This window comes from Dendrobium catenatum, unplaced genomic scaffold (genome assembly GCF_001605985.2).
Source record: "Dendrobium catenatum unplaced genomic scaffold, ASM160598v2 fragScaff_scaffold_1515, whole genome shotgun sequence".
Classification (NCBI taxonomy): domain Eukaryota; kingdom Viridiplantae; phylum Streptophyta; class Magnoliopsida; order Asparagales; family Orchidaceae; genus Dendrobium; species Dendrobium catenatum.
This window is the reverse complement of record NW_021319977.1, coordinates 14,672-34,288: the sequence shown is the minus strand read 5'-3', so window position 1 is coordinate 34,288 and position 19,617 is coordinate 14,672. Positions and strand designations below refer to the sequence as shown.

The 19,617-nt window shown below is 36.3% G+C and overlaps 1 protein-coding gene across 2 annotated transcripts; it reads left to right on the top strand.

Annotated features, from left to right (window-relative positions):
* The first annotated feature begins 521 nt into the window (after positions 1–521).
* LOC110103001 (proline-rich receptor-like protein kinase PERK12) lies at positions 522–18,093 on the top strand. Of its 2 annotated transcripts, none has more exons than XM_020831533.2 (2): positions 522–2,082; positions 17,771–18,093. In XM_020831533.2, exons 1-2 carry the CDS (start codon positions 916–918, stop codon positions 17,930–17,932), a joined length of 1,329 nt encoding a protein of 442 aa, XP_020687192.1. In that variant the 5' UTR covers positions 522–915; the 3' UTR covers positions 17,933–18,093. The 2 variants fall into 2 exon arrangements, with proteins under 2 accessions (XP_020687192.1, XP_020687191.1); XM_020831532.2 differs by having other exon boundaries at positions 17,768–18,093.
* Positions 18,094–19,617: the final 1,524 nt, after the last annotated feature.

Here is a 19,617-nt window from a genome sequence, read left to right as displayed (position 1 = left end):
CCTGCATCTTTGGAGATGATGTTGCTGGCTTGGTTGGTAGCCAATCTGCTTCGGTCCCGTTTTGCAAGCCTTTCCTGGACAATGATGAAGCTCCCGGACCCCTTGGATGGTCTACGGGCAACCAGGGATCCATTCATTCTTTTTGCCTCGCTATTTTATTCTCTGAGTCCAGGATTCGTCAGGCTTGGGAGCACTTTTGGTGGAGTTTGCTCTTCCTGCTTCACTTTCTGTTTTGTGGCTGGTTCTTAATTGATGTAGCTTTTCATTTTTCAGCAGCAAAGGTTGATAGTTTTGTTTTCCTTTCTGTTGTTATGCATCAATTAAGCTGATAGGTTTTTGGTTGATGGTTACCATTTTGTTGTGGTAACAATCAACTTCATTTTTGTAATCTTTTTGGTATTAATGCTATGGGCTTTGGCCCCTAATTTTCCCAAAAAAAAAAAAAAAAAAATCTAAATATTAATTAATTGCATTATACTCCTAATTAAACTAAGCTAATTAATTCTGAGTACGTAGACAGTAAACTTCTCTGCCAATGCCTGCACGATACACTTCTTGTCTTCCTGTAGTCGTAGGCCTGTCTAGGGTTTGCTTTTCCTCTTCGCGATCTCCTCGTCGTTGTTCGACTGTGGCTGCTTCGCGTTAGGCCGAGTTTTAAAAGAGTCGCTGATTCCTGAAATAAAGGACGCTTCTGCGCCTCATTAGACGACGTTCTTCCTGTCGGATCGGAAGTCACGACGGGAAGGATTTAGGGAGAAAAGGTGGAAAACGACGTTAACTCGGGATTTAGCCTTGAGATTTGAGGAGGTATTTTTTTACGTTCGGCAAGATTTAACTCGAATCCAGCTTAAATTCTGTATCCTAAAGGGTTTCTGCATCATTTTGCGCGAAACCAATTTCTGTTCCTCATCTACAATGGATTCCTTGTTAGCGAACTATGCTTCCTCTGACGACGATGGAGAAGCTGAAGAAGTTTCTCGTGCTATTCCTCATCCCAAGATTTCCTCTTTCTCTAACTCTCTCCCTCCCCCCAAATCCTCTTCGTTCTTCTCCTCCCTTCCTCCTCCCCGAATCTCTAACTCATCTTCTCCTTCTTCCTCTTCCTCTCTGTTCGCTTCTCTTCCCCCACCCAAATCGCAGTTGCCTAACCACTCTTTGAATGATTATAAAAGAGAGGTTGATGGAGGGAAGCCCCCGAATCAACCGCAGTCTTCCTCTATCTTCTCCTCTCTTCCGCCACCCAAAACCTCCACTTCTTCCACTTTCTCTTCCCTCCCCGCTCCCAAATCTCTATCCGGAAATCCCTCTAACAAACCATCTTCGGACTTTAAAAGAGTCGTTCACTTTACACTGCCATTGAATCCTTCCATGCTAAAATCCCTCGATCCTGATGACGATGATGAGGAGGAAAAGGGAAGAAAGGTCAGAAAGGATACTTCGTCTTCATCCACCCCGAAGGCACTCTCTTCCATGCTTCCTGCACCTAAAAACTCACTATGTATAGCTCCGGCTCAATCCTTCGGTGCGTCGAGGAAATCTAGCTTGCAAACGGATGATCCTGCGTCGAGGAGATCTAGCTTGCAAACGGATGATCCTTCTGCAAATTGTCCACAAGGATCGAAAACAGAGCATGAGGTAGGCAGTTTTGCTAGCTATTCTGAGTATGGTGCAGAGCAAGGCATGGCTGTTGGTTATGAGGCTTGTGCGAGTTTTAGTGCAGAACAGGGGGTTAGTGATTATGAGAATTTCAAGAATGATGATGGAAATTGGTCCAGCGGAGTAGTAAATCCTGCGGCCGTTAGTTCGGCGGATGCTACTTATGCAAGTATTCCTGCAACAGTTGGGTGGGAGCAGGATAATGGGGACAGTTCTGGTCACAGAAGTTACATGGATAGCTGGTCCAATGCTTCTAGTGGAGCAACAACATCGGAGATTCCCGATATTGGGAGAATCGCAGGTAAGAGAGGAAGAACAGCTATTCCTACAGAGATTGTGGAGGTGAAGCAGGATGAGTTGATGAAGAACAGACCGAGAGAGGATCAGATTAAATCCACAGGAATAGCTTTTGGGCCGGCCTATCAGGTTTGAATTTACTCACTCTTTAATGATTTTTCTCTTGTTTTGTGCATGCATTACTCATAAAGATAATATTACTTCTGTATTCAAGTTTTTGAATTTCTAATATTCTAATGTGTTGCTTTTAAATATGACTTGTTAATGCTTGTGGAATACAATGATATATGTTGGAAATTGAAGGATGACTATGATAGCATAAATTATAGGTTGGTGTCCATTTTTATAGCTTTGTTGATATGTCATTTCACCATTTACTCTTGAAGAGGAAATTTTATCTAGTATTCCCAGTTTTTCTCATTTTATGGTTTCCTCGTCCCAAGCGGCCTTTAGGAGTGATTTGGAGAACTCTCACATGTAAAGTGTGTTCAAGTTATTTGAAGTAGCTTTTGAGAAGTTTTTTCTTCTTCATGCATAGTCCCCTATGGTCCATTGTGTCATTCTATTGTAATATTTGATGTCTTTCCTCTGCTCTTATTTTTGTGAGAATGCCTTCTAAAATTGACCTAGCCAAGCTCGGCACATCTACATTTTCTACATAAATAGGTCATAGTTATTTTTATGTTAAGGTTTCTATTTCTACCTTAAAAATATGTGGCTTTTTGTCTTTTTTAAGCGTGCATAAATGATTTTTTTAATCAAATTATTCACTGAAATCATTTTGCTTTGAAATGCAAATGGAAGTGAAAATAGCTCTTTAATTTATGGTGTTGCATCTAATTTTATGCTTTGCATGGATATTCGACTTTTACCTTACAAAAAAGCCTCCTACTCTGAATGGAATATGACTTGCAAATTGAATGCCACAATATGTCATTGTGCCTATTTATTTAAAAACAGGAGATTTAAGTTTATTATATCAAATTGTTCTTTATTTACTAAACTAACAATATGTTTTTAAAATGAATTGCCAAGTCTATGTATTTGCGTGTTATGCAACCAAATCATTAGGAATTTAACTAAACATTGGTAATGAAAGCTAGTAGTTTTGTTGTGCACTTCAAGCTTTAGGTGGTATTATTGTAAGTAGAAGCACTTAGATGTTATTTTGTAAATATGTAAGGTTTTGATGTTGCATTGGAAATTACCCTTATAAATATCAATTTGTTGATTTCAACCATCAAGGATCCTCAAGGATGGAACTAGTTGGCAAAGTAATATGGAGTTAACTTTGTTCATTTATGACTATCCAAGGATTCATGGGAACTTTGTTATTTGCTTTTTATTTATTGTAGTTGTTACCTAATCATTATCCATAGGCTCATGGATGTTTTAGTTCATTGTTTAAAATTGCGCAATATGAGGCTCGCCTTGAGGCCCGCCTCAGTGCAATTCCAGTGAAGAACACATCGAGGCTTCTGCCTCAAACTTTTTTTACGAGGCTAGCGCCTCAACTTGACTGAGGCCCGCCTTGAGGCACACCATTCCTCACTAGCGGGAGGCTTACGCCTCACCCAATTTATATATATTTTTATTAAAACTTATCTGAAACCTAAACTAAATTCCCGAACAAATCACGTTTTAATGCACCCTCAAGCTGCAACAACTTCCTCTTTATTGCCTTGACCTCCAACCCTTCGTTTTCTCCATACACACCACCGTCGTAGCCGCTACCGGGGATCACTTGAAACCCGTACACCATCACCACCACCTCTAAAATTTTTAGAGTATTAATCTCATCTTTATGTTAATGAAAAACATTTATAAATAAGAAGATGACTGAAATAAATAAAAAGAAGCAAATTGGGAGGCATTGGACTCCATAGAATGAGATAAGGGAGAGACTAATTTATTATGATGACGACTCAAATAAAAACCTCCTCAGTGATGATAGTGCAGATGATTTCTAAGTTTTTGTAAACTATTTTAGTTTCTTTTAAGAATTTTATGTGGGTGAGTCGGAAACTGATAAATAAGAAATTTGGAGTTAAATTTGATATTATATAATACTTTTATGCCATTCCTATGTTTAATATTATTTTGCTCTTATAATATTTGTACTTCAATTCTATTTCACGCAATTTATCACTTGCAACTTTATCTCTTGTGCAATTTTTTATTTTATATGTATGTCAATTTGTTATTTCATAATTTAATAGAAAATTAACACGTCATCCTTTAACATATTATTTGAGTATTATATAAAAAATTACTTCTATAATTTATTTTGACTTAACACAATTTTTTGATTTTGTGGCTTAAGCATCAAAACGCCTTGAGGCTTACACCTCGCCTCATGAACAATAAACACCTCAATACCTAATTGCACAATTTTAAACTTTGCTTTTGTTTGTTGATTGTGATGAATTTGACTACCCCTCTCTTTAAGTCCGGTTCTCAAACGCCCCATGCTTGCCCGTCTTCCTCTGCTCTCCCTGTTTTGAACCTATGTGTTTTAATGTAATACGATCAGACCATTAAGAATTTAATAAAATATGGGCAATGAAAGTTAGCAGGTTTGTTTTGCTCTTCAAGATTCTGGTGGTATTATTGTAAATAGAATCACTTGGGTGTTATTTGATGTTGCGTAGCAAATTTTCTCTTGATGGATACATATATAGCAAATTTTCTCAAGGCTAGAACTAGCCAACACAGTTATGGCACCTAGCTTATGGAGTCACCATTTTTTATTTATGACTATCCAAGGAGTAGGGGGAGATTTGATTAATTATTTTTATTTGTTTTTGTCACAATTCTAGTTCTTACCTATGCCTTTCCATAGGGTTATGGATGCTTTTGTTTGTTAAATATAATGGATTCGTCTGCTCTCCCCTGTACTTCTACTACCCTGCCTTCTCACGTTCATCTCTCCGTCTCTCTTCCATATCATGATTTTAGTTCGTTCGCTTTCTCTTCTTCTACTCCAGATGCTTTTGTTTGTTAATTATGATGGATTTGACTGCTCTCCCCTGTACTTCTACTGCCCTGCCTTCTCACGTTCATCTCTCCCTCTCTCTTCCTTCACATGATCTTAGTTTGTTCACTTTCTGTTCTTCTACTCCAGAAGTTTTCCTTTCTATTGCCTTTCCCTTCTGTGACTCTTGGCTGCATTCTTTCTTTCCAAGTAATCTAATTCCAGTACTGCACCTCTTGATGCCCTGATTTCACATCTGGGTCCTCTTCTCGGCTTCCTCTTGGACGTCTCAACAATGCTTTTGTGTTCTCCATTAAAATTAGCTAATTAAACCATATTTCCCCTCACTTCAATTTACAAATCAGAGCAACTTTGGAATACAACTGAGAATCATAGGAAGATCATTAGAACTCCCCATCAAGATTTCCATCAGCTTCTCCTTTTTGAGTATTAAGAGTAAGCGTATAGTATAATGGGAAAACCTGAAAAATAGAACACGAGTTACTAAAAAATTGCCTTTTTTTTTATCCCTTTGCTCTCAATTTGTATCGAAAAGCCTCATCAAAACTGCTTGCTAGCATCCTGATCTCTACAAGCTTCATTTGTGCACGTCCTCCCTAAGCTTCAACTCCTTTCCTCTTTTCTGCATTAATAAATGCATCGATATTCTCGTCAACCCGTCAACCCTTCCTCTATCTTAACTTAAAAATTAATACTCCTACAACCTTCTTCCTTCACAAAACCCTCAATCACAACATTTAAAATTTCAAATCCTTCTTATTCAAACCTAATCCTCTTAAAAAGCCTAGCTGGATCCAATTGAGCCCCTCTTCTTCCTTAAAGCAAAGCCATTAAAATTTCTAAGCATGCCCTCCATTTGGATACATCACTTTACGTTAGCTTGGTTTTAGAACTGAAAATACTTAAAAGTTTTAATAAAACACTCCATTTTGCAGAATCACTTTACATCATTTATCTACAGCCACAGCTGTGCGGGTCCGAATTAGGTTTTAGAGTTGTTGACTTCTGATCCAGCAATCTTTTAATGGCATATGACTTTGAGTCCTCGTAGTGTCCATGATATTCATTTCGTAATCTTCATTGAACTTGTTTATCCTTTTTCAGATGTATTAGATGTCATTCAATGGATTTGTAAATTTGCTTTTGTCTAGGAACATTTTTAAAATTCAAGTTGACGAGGTTTTGTTCTTCCATAGAATAGATTTATCTTATTTTAAATAAGAAAAAAGCAGGTTAAACTTATCTTGAAGCTATAATTTGAATATGTAAACGAGGCATTTTTAAAACCCAACATTATATAGCTTCTATTTATTTAATAATTATCAAGTATTGGTTTAGAGAAATTAACATTATATAGCTTCTATTGATTTAATAATTATCAGATAGCATGATAAGATAAATTGATACATAATTGTGATAGAGTTAAGTTTCTTGGATCTATTATATTGAAGAATCTGGATATCAATGAGAATATGTCCTTATAGTGGTTTGGGTGGGAAAAGCAGAGAAATGCTTCATGGATATTATATAGTTGGATAATATCAATCATATTAAAAATGAAAATTTTATAGATATGCAATTAGCTTAGTTATATTTTATGGATATGTGTTTGCCGGTTAATAATATATTTAATGCTGCATAACTAAGTTTGTTAAGATGTATATGTGGCAAAATAAAAAATTATAGATGATAAAATGACTACATTAAATTGGTGTGGGTGGCATGAGTAACATTTATTGATAAGATATAAAAAACTTAAATATTTGGGCATGTAAAATTATGGGCAAAAGCTGCACCAATAAGATGGATACATAAAATTAATGTTATGGATTACACGAAGAAAAAGGAAATTATAATATGGATAGAATTTGCGCAAAAAAACAAATCGTAAATGAGGTTTAACATATCATGCATCACTTAATAGGAATTAATGGAGAATTAGAATTCGTTAGTCTTTCCCAAATATTTGTGGGACGGGTAGACTACACTACATGTATGGACATGAATCACTTCCATTACCATACTCTCACCGCATACAACTTGCACAAAGACTCATTAATCTATCCTTTTCCACCTCCCCATTTTACTCAAGTTTCCCTAAAAGAAAATGGATGTGTTACAGCTTTTGTCATTAACCCTAAAAAAAGTGCTGGCGGTTTCCATTCTCAGGTCAAGTAATAGAGCTAACAGCATCAGAGAAAATGGCTCTCTCTCTCGCTTCAGTAGGTAGGTGGGAAGAGTTGGGATTTGAGTGTGGGTTTGGTTGACGACCTATGGTAATTTGCTTTACCAACCTCTGGGAAAATTTAAATGCAGATTGTCATCATTTTTACAGACATAGCTTGTGGGCTCTAAGGTCGAAATTTGAGCGGTAAACAACCCATATTGTTCACTAAGGTACCTAAGTAATCAGTTAGTGAAGGTTTTAGGATAGTTTTTCTGAAAGAACAAAATGCAATAATTTGATTCTAAAAGAAGGGGGACTTAGTCAAAGATGGACCTATCAATAAAGGATGATGCACTGACTTAAATGGAATTTTTTTTTCTTTTTTGCTTTATGGAAATTCAATTCACCTTTTCCTTCTATAAATAAAATTGAAGGATTAAATGCCTACCTCAAATATTAATCAAATAATTTTCTAATTCTCTTAAAACCTCAAAATGTGTTAAGTCTTAGGAAGAAAAAATGCTATGCCAGATATAATATGGCTAAAAATTGTGCAAAAAGATTTATATAAAATATAGGTAAATCTTCATGCAACCGTAAACGTGAGCAAATTGAGTTTGAATGATCTAAGATTGAATGTACCCAAAAAACAAAACTTGATCTAATTTAACGTGGCTATAAGCTGTGCAAATAAATGGAGATTGAATGTGTAGAAGACATTTGAAATAAGATGAAAATTTTCTAAGACTATCTCCCAAAATTTGAAAACATTAATTGTATCTTGTTGTTATTGTATTTTTATAGGTAAAACAGTTATTGAACATCTGGCTGTACTCTAGGAAGCAATTTCATTGGCTATAAGTGGCGGTAGAACGTAGAGAAAGGTAGCTAGTGTTGGATGGAATATATATTGAAAGTGGATGACTGGCAACTAAAGTGTTTCAACGAGCAAATTTTTGGAGTTCTTGGTAGGACAATGACAATAGGAGAGGAGAGAGAGAAATAAGAAATGATAGGAAGAATTGTTTTGATGTCTTTTATTGTAGTAAATATGCCCATTTAAATAACTCCTTAAAAACAACTTATATTTCAAACATAAAATTCAAATTATAACTTATCCAAACAAATTGAAAATTCAAACTTCATTCTAATCACATCGTCCTTTAGATCACTTTCTTACAATTCAGCGCCTATTTGTGATTAGTTTTTTATTTCTTTTTTTTTTGTTTTACTTTAGACAATGCATGTTTAGTTAGTATTTTGTATTGTTTTTTATTTCTATTTTCTTAAAAAAAAAAAAAGATCAAGTTGATTTTAAAATACTCAAAATAATTTTTAGGTTCTTCATTATTTCAAAACATGAACCTAATGCCACCCAACCTCCAGAGGCCATCCTTGTGCCTAAGCCAACAACTTCTCAGACCTTGGGGCACTTCTCTCTTCTAAACTATAAAATAAATCGATTTATGTGATGAACAACAACAACAAACTTTTATCCCACTATGTGGGGCCAGCTACATGAATTCTTTTTCTTCACCATGTTATGTTAATAGTCAAATTCTCATCTAAATCTAATAAAGAAAGGTCATTTTTAATATTTTTCTAACCAAGTCTTTTTAGGTCTACCTTTATCTTTCTTAACATACGTCAAATCTAATACATCTATTTTCCTAACCGCCGTTTTATGTGACCAAACCATCTAAGGCGATTTTATATAATCTTATATTCCACCGGAGCTATTCCGACCTTTTTACATATATGCTCATTTCGCATTCTATCTTTAAGAGTAAAGCCACTCATCCACCTGAGCATCCTCATCTTTGCAACACTTAACTTAATATATAGCAAGAGTTTATTGAATGAAAAATCTTTAAGAGTAAAGTCACTCATCCACTTAATCAATTTATGTGATATTCAATAAAAATAAAAAATAAAAAATAAAATCTATAATAATGATATCAAATATTTTTATTTCTCATATCAAAATATCAATAAAAAAGAACAAAAGTGATCCTAATTAACCTCTTACTATATAGAGGTGGAAGTGAAATCAAGGAAAATGCATTGTCTTTGTCACTCCCACCTTAACTTTTTCTGAAGTAATAGCGAGGGAGGTTTTTTTATTTCTCTTTTTCTTCCCGGTTTATCCTCTTCTTTGTGTATAAATTCCAACAATCCTTAAGTTTATGCCTTAACTTGCTATGGTAGCAACATGGTGGTCTACTGTCTTGCTCCTCCGAATTTAAACCTTTAGTCTATTCCTTTACATGCGTTAAGTAGGCTTTTTTTTTTTTTTAATGTGGAGAGTTTTATTTCTTTTCTCAAGGTTATAGCTTTTGTGCTAGCTTAAAGTACGTAAACAACTGGAAAAAGCTTCAATTTTGCAGGAAATCTTTCATGAACTCTTGCTACATATTTTATTAATATAGATTTTTCATTCAATGAAATTTCTTAAGTGGTTTCCTGTCATCTAAATTTTGTTTTGCATTCTTCTACATTTCTTTCATCATATTTTTTCAAATTCTTCCATCAAGTCCATTTTTTCGTTCTTATCCAATAGGAATTAGGATGGACTTGAGCCATTAGCGATCTTTCTGAACTTTGACCATGTAACACACACACCATAGTTCTCAGATTGTGAATTCCTTCACACTAAATGAGATAATTTCAAATGAAAACATACAATTTTTTTTCTATTCAAATTATAAACCATGAAATATATTTCAGGATGTTCAAACTAATTTGGTTGACCTTTGTATTTCATCATAGTAAGGCAACTAATGCGGAGCATTTTAATTTAAAATGTTCTTTAGGTTATTTTATTTAGTTTGTTACAAGATTATAGAATATTCTAGGATTCTCTAGGTGTTCTCTACTTGAGTATTATATATATAGAATGTGTAAGAGGAATGGAGCATTGATAAATATTATTCCCCTTTTAAGCTCTTAAGCTTTGTGTTTGTCCCTGGATTGAGATTTCCTTCTAGTAGGTCTGTTTCTTCCGACAATCCACTGCATTAGTTGGTATCAAAGCATGGAGCTTGCAAAGTACAATGGACTGCAGAAGAAGGCGGGTTGTCGATGATGATCGAATCCGAAGAAGATGGGCGGTCGACGAAGATCGACTCTGAATAAGATGGGCGGTCGACGACGATCGATGCCAAAGAAGAAAGGCGGTCAACGCCACGAAGCCCTTTGGGTGGCTCAAGTGAAAGCATCACTTGATCATATTGATGCTTTATGTGTTAATTTCATGCATTCGGTGGAGAGAATCATGAGCAGGTCAGCAACCATACCGGCCCCATCACTCCTCTGCTCCAACACACACGTGCAACCGATCCTACTTCTGCCTTCAGATTCGTCTACGTTTCTGACTCTCCAACACAGTTCAGCCCTCGAGCTTGTCGAGCAATCCCATCCCAAAGGCTGTTCTAAACATCCATCATCGCCTATTGTCACAGAGGTCATTGATTTCGCTTCTTTTTGTGACCAAACCAGCACTAATGCGCTACCTACGCCCCATGCTCCCAACTCTTTCTCCTACACTCCGCATGACCACAACTGCTCCCACTCAGCTCCTGCGACCCCAAACCCACTCCCACGTCTGTACGGACTGCACTCCCACTTCCGCTCCCGCCCCCGCTCAACTCTCGCGATCCCACACTCGACCCCGCACTTGAAGACAATGAGAAGCCCTTTTATGAAATCAGCGGCGAGAAGTACCCTGTTGCTACGAAGCATCCTCTATACTCTAGCCCGAACTCCGAGAGCTTAAAAGGCCATTGAAGCCAGAATATCCGCAGCAGCAGCATCACTAACGTCAATGCTTTTGCAGACAACAATAAAAATCCTGCTTACCTAGAACCCACTGAGCCCCTGCCCTCTTTCCCATATCCCAGCACGACTGTCTTCTCCATGCGTTCCCTTCACGTGATTCCCTTCACTCGATTCCACTCCCCTATCGGCATTGTCCAGCTCACCATCTCATTTGACTCCCTTCACTTGATTCCACTCCCCTACCGGCATTGTCTAGCTCACCATCTCATTTGACGACAAGCCCTGTGTGGAATACATCATCGGCAATTCATCATCCATAAGCTTGAAGTTTGTCATTCTTGATCTAACGAGGATTGAGTTTCCTAAAATCTATGTGGATAGGGAGAATCAACAGATGATTTTTGAGTATTTCTCAGTTGGTTCCAATGTTCGTTTTGTTCATCTTGGAGGATTCGGAGAGGTATTCATGGCTATGCTAAAGGATGGTTCAAGCGTCTCCATCAATCAAGAGATGTCAGAGAATGGCGATGAAGACGAGGGGAGGGATTTTCGGTGGTCTCCGATCCAGGAGGAACCACTCTACCAATTTGCCGAGTTGCTGCGTCTTCCCTTGGTGGAGCTACCGTCCCATCGCCACCTTTCATTCTCTTCTATTTCGCAGACTCCTCCACTTGACCGTTATTGTCTTCCACCATTTCCACTGAGAAGAACAATCCCACGATACAGCTCCAAAAAATAGCTTCAAATGTGTGCAAAGTTTTCTGACGACTATTAAGGTTGGAAAGTTCCATCCTTTCCTTTCTCCGTTCTTCAACCTCCGGCGTTTTCCACTCAAATTGCATCAGCCTTGTCATTCATGGCCTCCCAGATTCCAATTCCTTGCTGTCCTTCCGTTATCCACTCTGGCTCTCGTCGACATCTTCTTCAATTCCCCTAGATCCGGAGGCCGCCGGCTCCTTTCTAAACACCCTTTCAACCTCCTGTGCCTGGAAGCCAGCCTTACATGCAACCCGTTCGATAAAATGCCTCAGTTTTATGTGTGTGAAGGATTATTGTAGTGCATTGAGGATTTTTACAAGTGTTGTGATGGCTGAGGAGATGCAGGGCCAAGGTAAGTTTCACAGCATCGGCCTCGTAATCCAGATGTTCGTCAATATGACGAAGCCGAATTCTGCTATTGGACCTGATACAGTCATCTTTAACAACCTCATAAATAGGCTTTATAAGGTGGCTAAGGAGACTGGAGAGAGCAAATTAATTGTTTATGAGGTGGCAAAGGAGAATGGAGAAAGCCAATTAATTGTTTCTGAGGTGGCAAAGGAGAATGGATAGAGCAAATTAATTGTTTATTCCTTGATGATTGCTGGCTTGTGCAAGAATGATACATTAGATAAAGCTGTTACATTTGGTGTTGCTGTACAAGTAAGTATTCTAAGTGAAGGTGGCAATGAGACCAAAGTTATTATCCCCAGGATAAATTCTCAGCCTGCATACAAGTTGTTGTTTTCTGTTGAAGGTCAAACATATACAAAACATAAAGAAGCAAGTGTATGATATATACAAAATTGTAAAGGTCAAAGGTACTCATGCAGCTAATGAATAAGCTTATGGATATGCATCAAAGACGCAAAGTCTTCGACCCAGGAGGATTGATCATAATTTTTACATCTATCTTTCTCCCGATGATGCGCCGTGACGGAGTCCAGCCCTTTTGACTCAAGGGGAGAATGATGTGGAGCATTTTAACTTAAAATGTTCCTTAGTTTATTTTATTTAGGTTGTTACAAGTTGTTACAGGTTTCTAGAATCTTCTAGGATTCTCTAGGTGTTCTCTACTTTAGTATTATATATATAGACTGTGTAAGAGGAATTGAGTGTTGATGAATATTTCTCTACTTTAGTATTATATATATAGAATGTGTAAGAGGAATTGTGATGAGGACATCGGAGATCAACGGCTACGATTTTTTAGTTATTTATTTATATGTTTTTGTACTAGTTTATTTTGTATTGTTGTTTTTCCATTTATACCCTTATGGGTGGTCATGTAGTGTTGTAGCCCGAAGGGCATTTTAGTCTTTGTTATTTTTCTTTTCATAAGGCCTATTTATAGGCTAGCTTTCTTGTATTGAGGGATGATGATGATTGAATGAAAATTTTGCTCTTGTGTTCTCTTTGTGAGTTCCTTCTTGAAGATCTCTTAGTGAGTTCTTTTTCCTAGATCTCTGTGTGAGTTCTAGGGAAAGCCCAAGGTGAGGGAAAAAGCAATACCCGCCAATCATTGGAAGCGTCCTTGACTCGTGGTTTATTTTTATCTTATTGTTTTCTTCTCCAAATCTCGTTTTCCTCCTCCCCACGCCAGGCCCTACCCGAGTTTCCATCATCCACCACGTTACTCATTAGCTTCTTCCACCACAAACCCAAGATCCACCAAGAAATCCCCAAAACCGATGGCAAGCCCCTCTTCCTCCTTTGGCCGCCGGCCACCGCCTTGCTCCAAGCCATGATGAAGATGTCATTCATCATAATGGCTCATTGATTGTGGCCTAGCAATAAATAAAGGAGTTACCGATTTTGAATTTCAAATTTGAAATTCAAACTTTCCATTTTTGCAAAATTCCTAAAAAGGAAAGTTTTCGAATTGATCCAATCCAAATTTCATGACATGTGGAATTATTAATTTTCATCCTAGGTGGCATCGACTCAATTGGAAAGCACCTAATCCCTCCCTAATTTCCCTCCCCTCTCACCATGCCGCCGGCCCCATGAAGGAGCTCTCCCCATTGATTGCTCCTTTAATGCCCATCCTATTTGAAATTGAAATTGATTTCAAATAAACTTTCACCATCCAATTTGAATTCCCAAATACATTCAATTAAGGGCCATAAATAAGGAAACTTTCCTCTTAATTGAAATATGGAACTTCCGTTCCAGATTTTTGAACAAATCTGTTATTAAATTGGGGGGCCCATGTGAGTTAATGCTAAGCCTTTCTCTCTCCTTATGGCCGGCCACCTCAACCCCATTGCTTCTCTTTCTAATTGCCACCTCATCTCCTCTTAATTACCTCCCAAATGCCTCCCCACTCCAACGTAAGTTCAGTTTTTACACCTGATTTCAAAATCTGAGAGTGGAAAGCAAGGTTATTCCCTCTCAGATTTCCTCTCCACCGTTACTTCATGTGGCTTGTCTCCAAAGCATTGCTACTGAGTTTTCTTCCCTAAAATGAGAGTGGAATTCCTCTCAGATTTTTTAGAGAAGAAAAGCTGAAACATTTCAGATTTCTCCAGACTACACTTGCTGTCCTGCTAGCCGAACACTACAAAATTGTAAAGGTCAAAGGTACTCATGCAGCTAATGAATAAGCTTATGGATATGCATGACGCAAAGTCTTCGACCCAGGAGGATTGATCATAATTTTTACATCTATCTTTCTCCCGATGATGCGCCGTGACGGAGTCCAGCCCTTTTGACTCAAGGGGAGAATGATGTGGAGCATTTTAACTTAAAATGTTCCTTAGTTTATTTTATTTAGGTTGTTACAAGTTTGTTACATGTTTCTAGAATCTTCTAGGATTTTCTGGTGTTCTCTACTTGAGTATTATATATATAGAATGTGTAAGAGGAATGGAGTGTTGATGAATATTATTCCCCTTTTAAGCTCTTAAGCTTTGTGTTTGTCTCTGGATTAGGATTTCCTTCTAGCATGTCTGTTTGTTTCGTTGATCCCCTGCATCAGTAACTCCATGTTTGTTTTTCAACTACTCACCCTGTTGATGGATTCTCCTTGGCAAGCAATTTTTTTCTATTGGATGGCTCTCCTTGTTTGCGTAGGTGGTAGTTGAGTAGATGCTGATGGTGTTAGCATCAAGAGTTTCATAAGCAATCATCATTGCAGCCATTTATTCCCTTATCAAAGCATTACCAACTCTTCTTTCTTATTGAGAATACCTTCAATTCTCTTTTTCTCTCTCCACATAGTTGTAGTTTGTGATAGAAAAGCTTTGATGATATGCATAATATTAAGGGGAGAGAAAATCTAGGGGTAATTATAATTTAACATCAATTATATTTTAAATTACATATGATATTTATCGAACATTACAAATAAAGTCACAAGACATCTTGAATGCAATATATTTGCTATTAAAAACTAAACAATTTCTTCACAAGAGAAAGAGGATGAAATTCTTTGCTCAAAGAGTAAAGCTATTTTGTGAAAAGGGAGATGTACATATTCCAAATATGAATGCTTCTTATTTAGGAGGTCGAGGTTATTCTCATTATTGAAAGTAGGGGTGTCAATTTTGGGTCACGGGTCGGGTTTGGGTCGAACCCGAAACTGACTCGGTACTATTCGGGTCAACCCGAACCCGTTTCTGTAAACGGGTCGGTTTTCCGGACCCAAACCCGACCCGCTTCGGGTCTGGGTCAACCCGACCCGTCCCGAATGACCCGATTCAGACAAAAAACTGCTAGTTTTCTGGTCCAAAAACGGGTCAAACTCTGCTTTTCGGGTCAAGAACGGGTAAAAAATGGGTCAATCTCGGGTTCCCGGGTCAAAAATGGGTTTTCGGGTCAAAACGGCTCATTTTCGGGTCAATTTCGGGTTGACAGGTCAACCCGAACCCGACCCAATTTTTGAAACGGGTCGAATTATTGAACCCGAACCCGACTCGTTTCGGGTTCGGGTCAACCCAAACCCAAAATTTTCGGGTCGGGTCCAATATTGACACCCCTAATTGAAAGGATACTGTTATGGCAGAGAAATATTATAGAATTGATGTTTTTATAGCTACTATAACTACACAATTGTAAAAAATGAACAATAGGTTTAAAGAATATGTTGTGGAATTATTGATTCTCTTATCAGCTTATGATGCTTGAGATGGATTCCAATCATTCGAAGTTGCAAATATTTGTAAATTTGCAAATAAGTTTTATGTTGAAGACTTGATAGATGGAGTAATTTGAAATTGAAGCTCATAAAATTCAACATTTTTCAAAATCTCAAAGTATTGGAAAAAAACGAGAAAATTGATTATATATCCTTATGGATTGATTGATGGATTAAATTGATGTTAACTCTACAAATGAACATGCAAGATGGAAGATCATTTTCTTGCAAGCCTATTGAAAATATATATTGCAAAAAGTTCTGAAGTTGAATCGATGGCTGTGGTTTTGATAAGATGAAGAAGAACTAGGCAGAATTTAAGATGGCTAACTAAAATAGTTTGATTATTTTGTAGTTTGTTTATTTACAAATTTTTTGTTTACTTAAGTTCAAAAAGTAAACTTCTAATTTTGATTTGATTTTAATTGATCTTTAAGTTTGCCACTCATCTTTAAATCTTGGTTCTGCCATTTTGTCATATAGACCTTTAACTCCATATAGTCACCCAAAGTATCATTCGCAGTCCTTAATTTAGTACGAGTTGTTTTTCTTAGGGTTGGAACTTGTGCATGGATACTAAATTATGATCCAAGATTGAATGAGCATAAAACTTTTGGAATTGTTATTATTATTATTATTATTTTATATTACTACGATTTAGGTTTATTCTAGATTACTTAAAAGGAACTAGCTTTTCCCTACTGTTCGTACTTGAAGTAGATCAAGCTTGTTTGTTGTATTCTGGTGGCTTTAGGTGGTCTCAGAGGGTATAGGAATGGTTTGTTAACGCTGGATTATGTATTTGAAGTGGACGGCTAGCTTCTGTGTTGTTGCAACCAAAAATTTTTGGTGCCCTAGGTAGGGCTGACACTACAAGGAAAATGTAGTATTACTGGCAGAATTTTTCCGCCAGAAATTCTGTCGGTAATTAGTATAGCTGACGGAATTTCCAGCACTTTTTTTCTTAGAAAATTTTACTTAATTTCTGATGAGAAAAATTTTACTTAGGAAAACTTTACTCATTTTTTGTAACTATTGATTTTCTAAGGACAACATTCACTAAATTTTATATTTATTTTCCTTATGCTTCAAGCATTTAAAGCTTCCAGCTTATTCATTAATGTTGATGTTTAATTGTAACGAATTTAACCAGGTCCATTATCAATTTATTATGGAAACATAATGATTTTATTATTGATTAGCGACGTGAATTGTGAATTAGGGCTAGTTTAACCGAAGATGTTGAAAGTCTTATATTTCCATTTTTGTATTTATGGAAAATTATCATATGCTTTAGATATGGTCGGCTACGGTCACTTACAGCTTATTTGCTTAGTCTAAAAGACACAAGTGGATACTATGTGGAGGTTTCTTAGGGCTTCATGGGTGGTTCACTGGTTCTATCTAGTTTATCTATAGAGTCAGACAACTTGGTTATCCAAACCATCCAAATCACAAGTTTATTTTTTATTCATTCATTATTGTTACTGGAATCATGCACAATGGTTGCATGAACGCATTGCAATGCATGTTCAAGCACTAATGTGTGCATGAGCCATGAATATTTGCGCATTCATATATGCTTGTCGACCACAACATTCGTTAGGCGCCAATGCATGGCAACATGCATCATGTGCATTTATGAAAACATGCCAGCATGTGTGTGCGAATGCATGGCAGTCATGTATGCTTGTCCTTGTTAGGCATCCTTGCATGGCAACATGGATCATGTGCATCCATGAAAACATGCTTGCATGTCATTCGCAATACTCGGAAGCATGTGTGCGGTGGCCTACAATTATTGTTCTTACATATGCTAAGGGTCTCATGGAATCGAAATAAAGCAACTTTTTAGTACAAGAATTTCTACCGTCTAAACGTTTTAGAAAGCAGTGAGAAAACCGTCCTCGATGAAGCCTGAAAATTTGAATAATTACTTGGGTTATGATCATATGATACTAATATAATTGTGATTCAGGCTGCTGCTCCTTCTGGCAAGGGAAAACCTTCAAAACTGCACAAAAGGAAGCATCAGATTGGTTCATTGTACTATGACTTGAAGCAGAAAGAGATGGAGCTGGCAGAGCGGCGTTCAAAGGGTCTTTTAACAAAGGCCGAGACGCAAGCCAAGTATGGTTGGTGACGAAGGTTTTTTTTGAATGAGTGTTGTATATGATATTCTTAATTGTGCTAATTTTAGTTGTAATTTAAGGGCTTTGAAATTCATCTTGATGCCTTTTACATCAGGATATCTCATTTATTTATGAGTGCACGGAATTAAATAAGCACTATGTTTTTTTTTTTGGAACGGGTATCCACTGACTGTCACCCCTGAAAGGGGGTTTGTCACCCCTGAAAGGGGGGTTTTGCGGCGTGACTAATCATCAGCTAACTTAGAAGAGACACTCAACCCGGAAACTTCGTGACCCGCATTTGATTGGGCCTCACTTAAGAGGTGTTGTTGCTCGAGGGGAATCGAGCATGGGATGGGGGGTTTTCAACCGTACTCGTCCAACAATAAAGCTAAGCAACAGTGAGTGTTTTGGGTGTTTTCTTTTTTCTTATGTAGGATATATGTGTTAACTGAAATGAAGATAGGGGAGGTGAAATCACTGGCTTTATGTTGGCTAGGAAAAAAATATTTATAATAATTTTTAATTATTAAATTTATTTTTAGATTAATGGAATGTAAGAATTGATTGATTAGTAATTATTATATTTTTCCTGAATAAATTTGAATCAGAATATAATTATGGTTTTAATGATTTGGACCTTTTTTTCTTAATGATTTGATTGTTTTGATGCTTAATTTTGGGCTTGTTATTTATTTTTTATCATTAAATATTTTAAAATGTTACTCAATATTTTTTTTTTAATTTAAAAAATTAAGTGTTTCCAGATATGAAATAGAGAAATTTTAAAGATTTGTTATATAATACTTAAAATAGAAGATTTATTAATGCAATAATAACAAAATTTCCAATATCTAGGCTCCCTTAGGATTTACTTTCATTAGCTTTGATTATCCTTTCTAGTTATTCTCTAAACTTAATTTCATTTGGGATAACTTTCTTACTGTTTTTTAAAATAATTTTTTAGTACAGATATTTTTTGAACTAAACATTTTTGTGCTAAAAAATTGCTTTACAAAAGCAATAAGAAAGCCGTCCCAAACGAAGCCTTAGTCTCTCATCTTATTTTACAAAATACTGAAAAAAAAAAAAATTATTTAAAGTTTAACCGATAAACTTGTGCTAAATTTTGTTTAAACAAATATATTGTTAGTCTATTTTTAGTGATTCATGAATAAATACTTTTAATACCTTTCTATTTTATTTTTATTATTCTACATATAAATTATGCTTAAAATTTGATAATTTTTGCTTGTTCATTCTCTTTATAATTGCATAAGCATATGAGTTAACTTATAAACAAAAGCCAAAAAAAAAAAAAAACCTATAAAAAAAGGCCAAATTTTTTACAAAAATATGACAATTTTATTTCATATAATAAAATAAAATGAAGTATAAGTTAATGCACTCTAGGAGTTCTATGAGGCCATGTTGTTTTTCATTTTTCATGGTCATCAAATCTCAATTATTTATAGAGCAGATTGCTATGATTCCTTTATGATAGCTTTCCCAATAATATTCTAGTTAGATATGGCTCTATCTATAGCAAAAAAATTGATTGCACTCAAACCTTTATGTTTCTTGTCCCCTAATGGCATATTAGTTTACTTGTAATTTCATGGTCCATTCATTGATGGGACCATGGATCATAATTGATAAGTAGTGGAGCATATCCTTTGGGAAAATTTTATTTATA

What these genes read in the sequence shown, in the direction of transcription:
- LOC110103001 (XM_020831532.2), top strand. Translation starts at nt 916, where the DNA reads ATGGATTCCTTGTTAGCGAACTATGCTTCCTCTGACGACGATGGAGAA. An exon ending in CTTTTGGGCCGGCCTATCAG is followed by an intron (nt 2,083 to 17,767) that starts GTTTGAATTTAC and finishes ATTGTGATTCAG; the next exon opens with GCTGCTGCTCCTTCTGGCAA.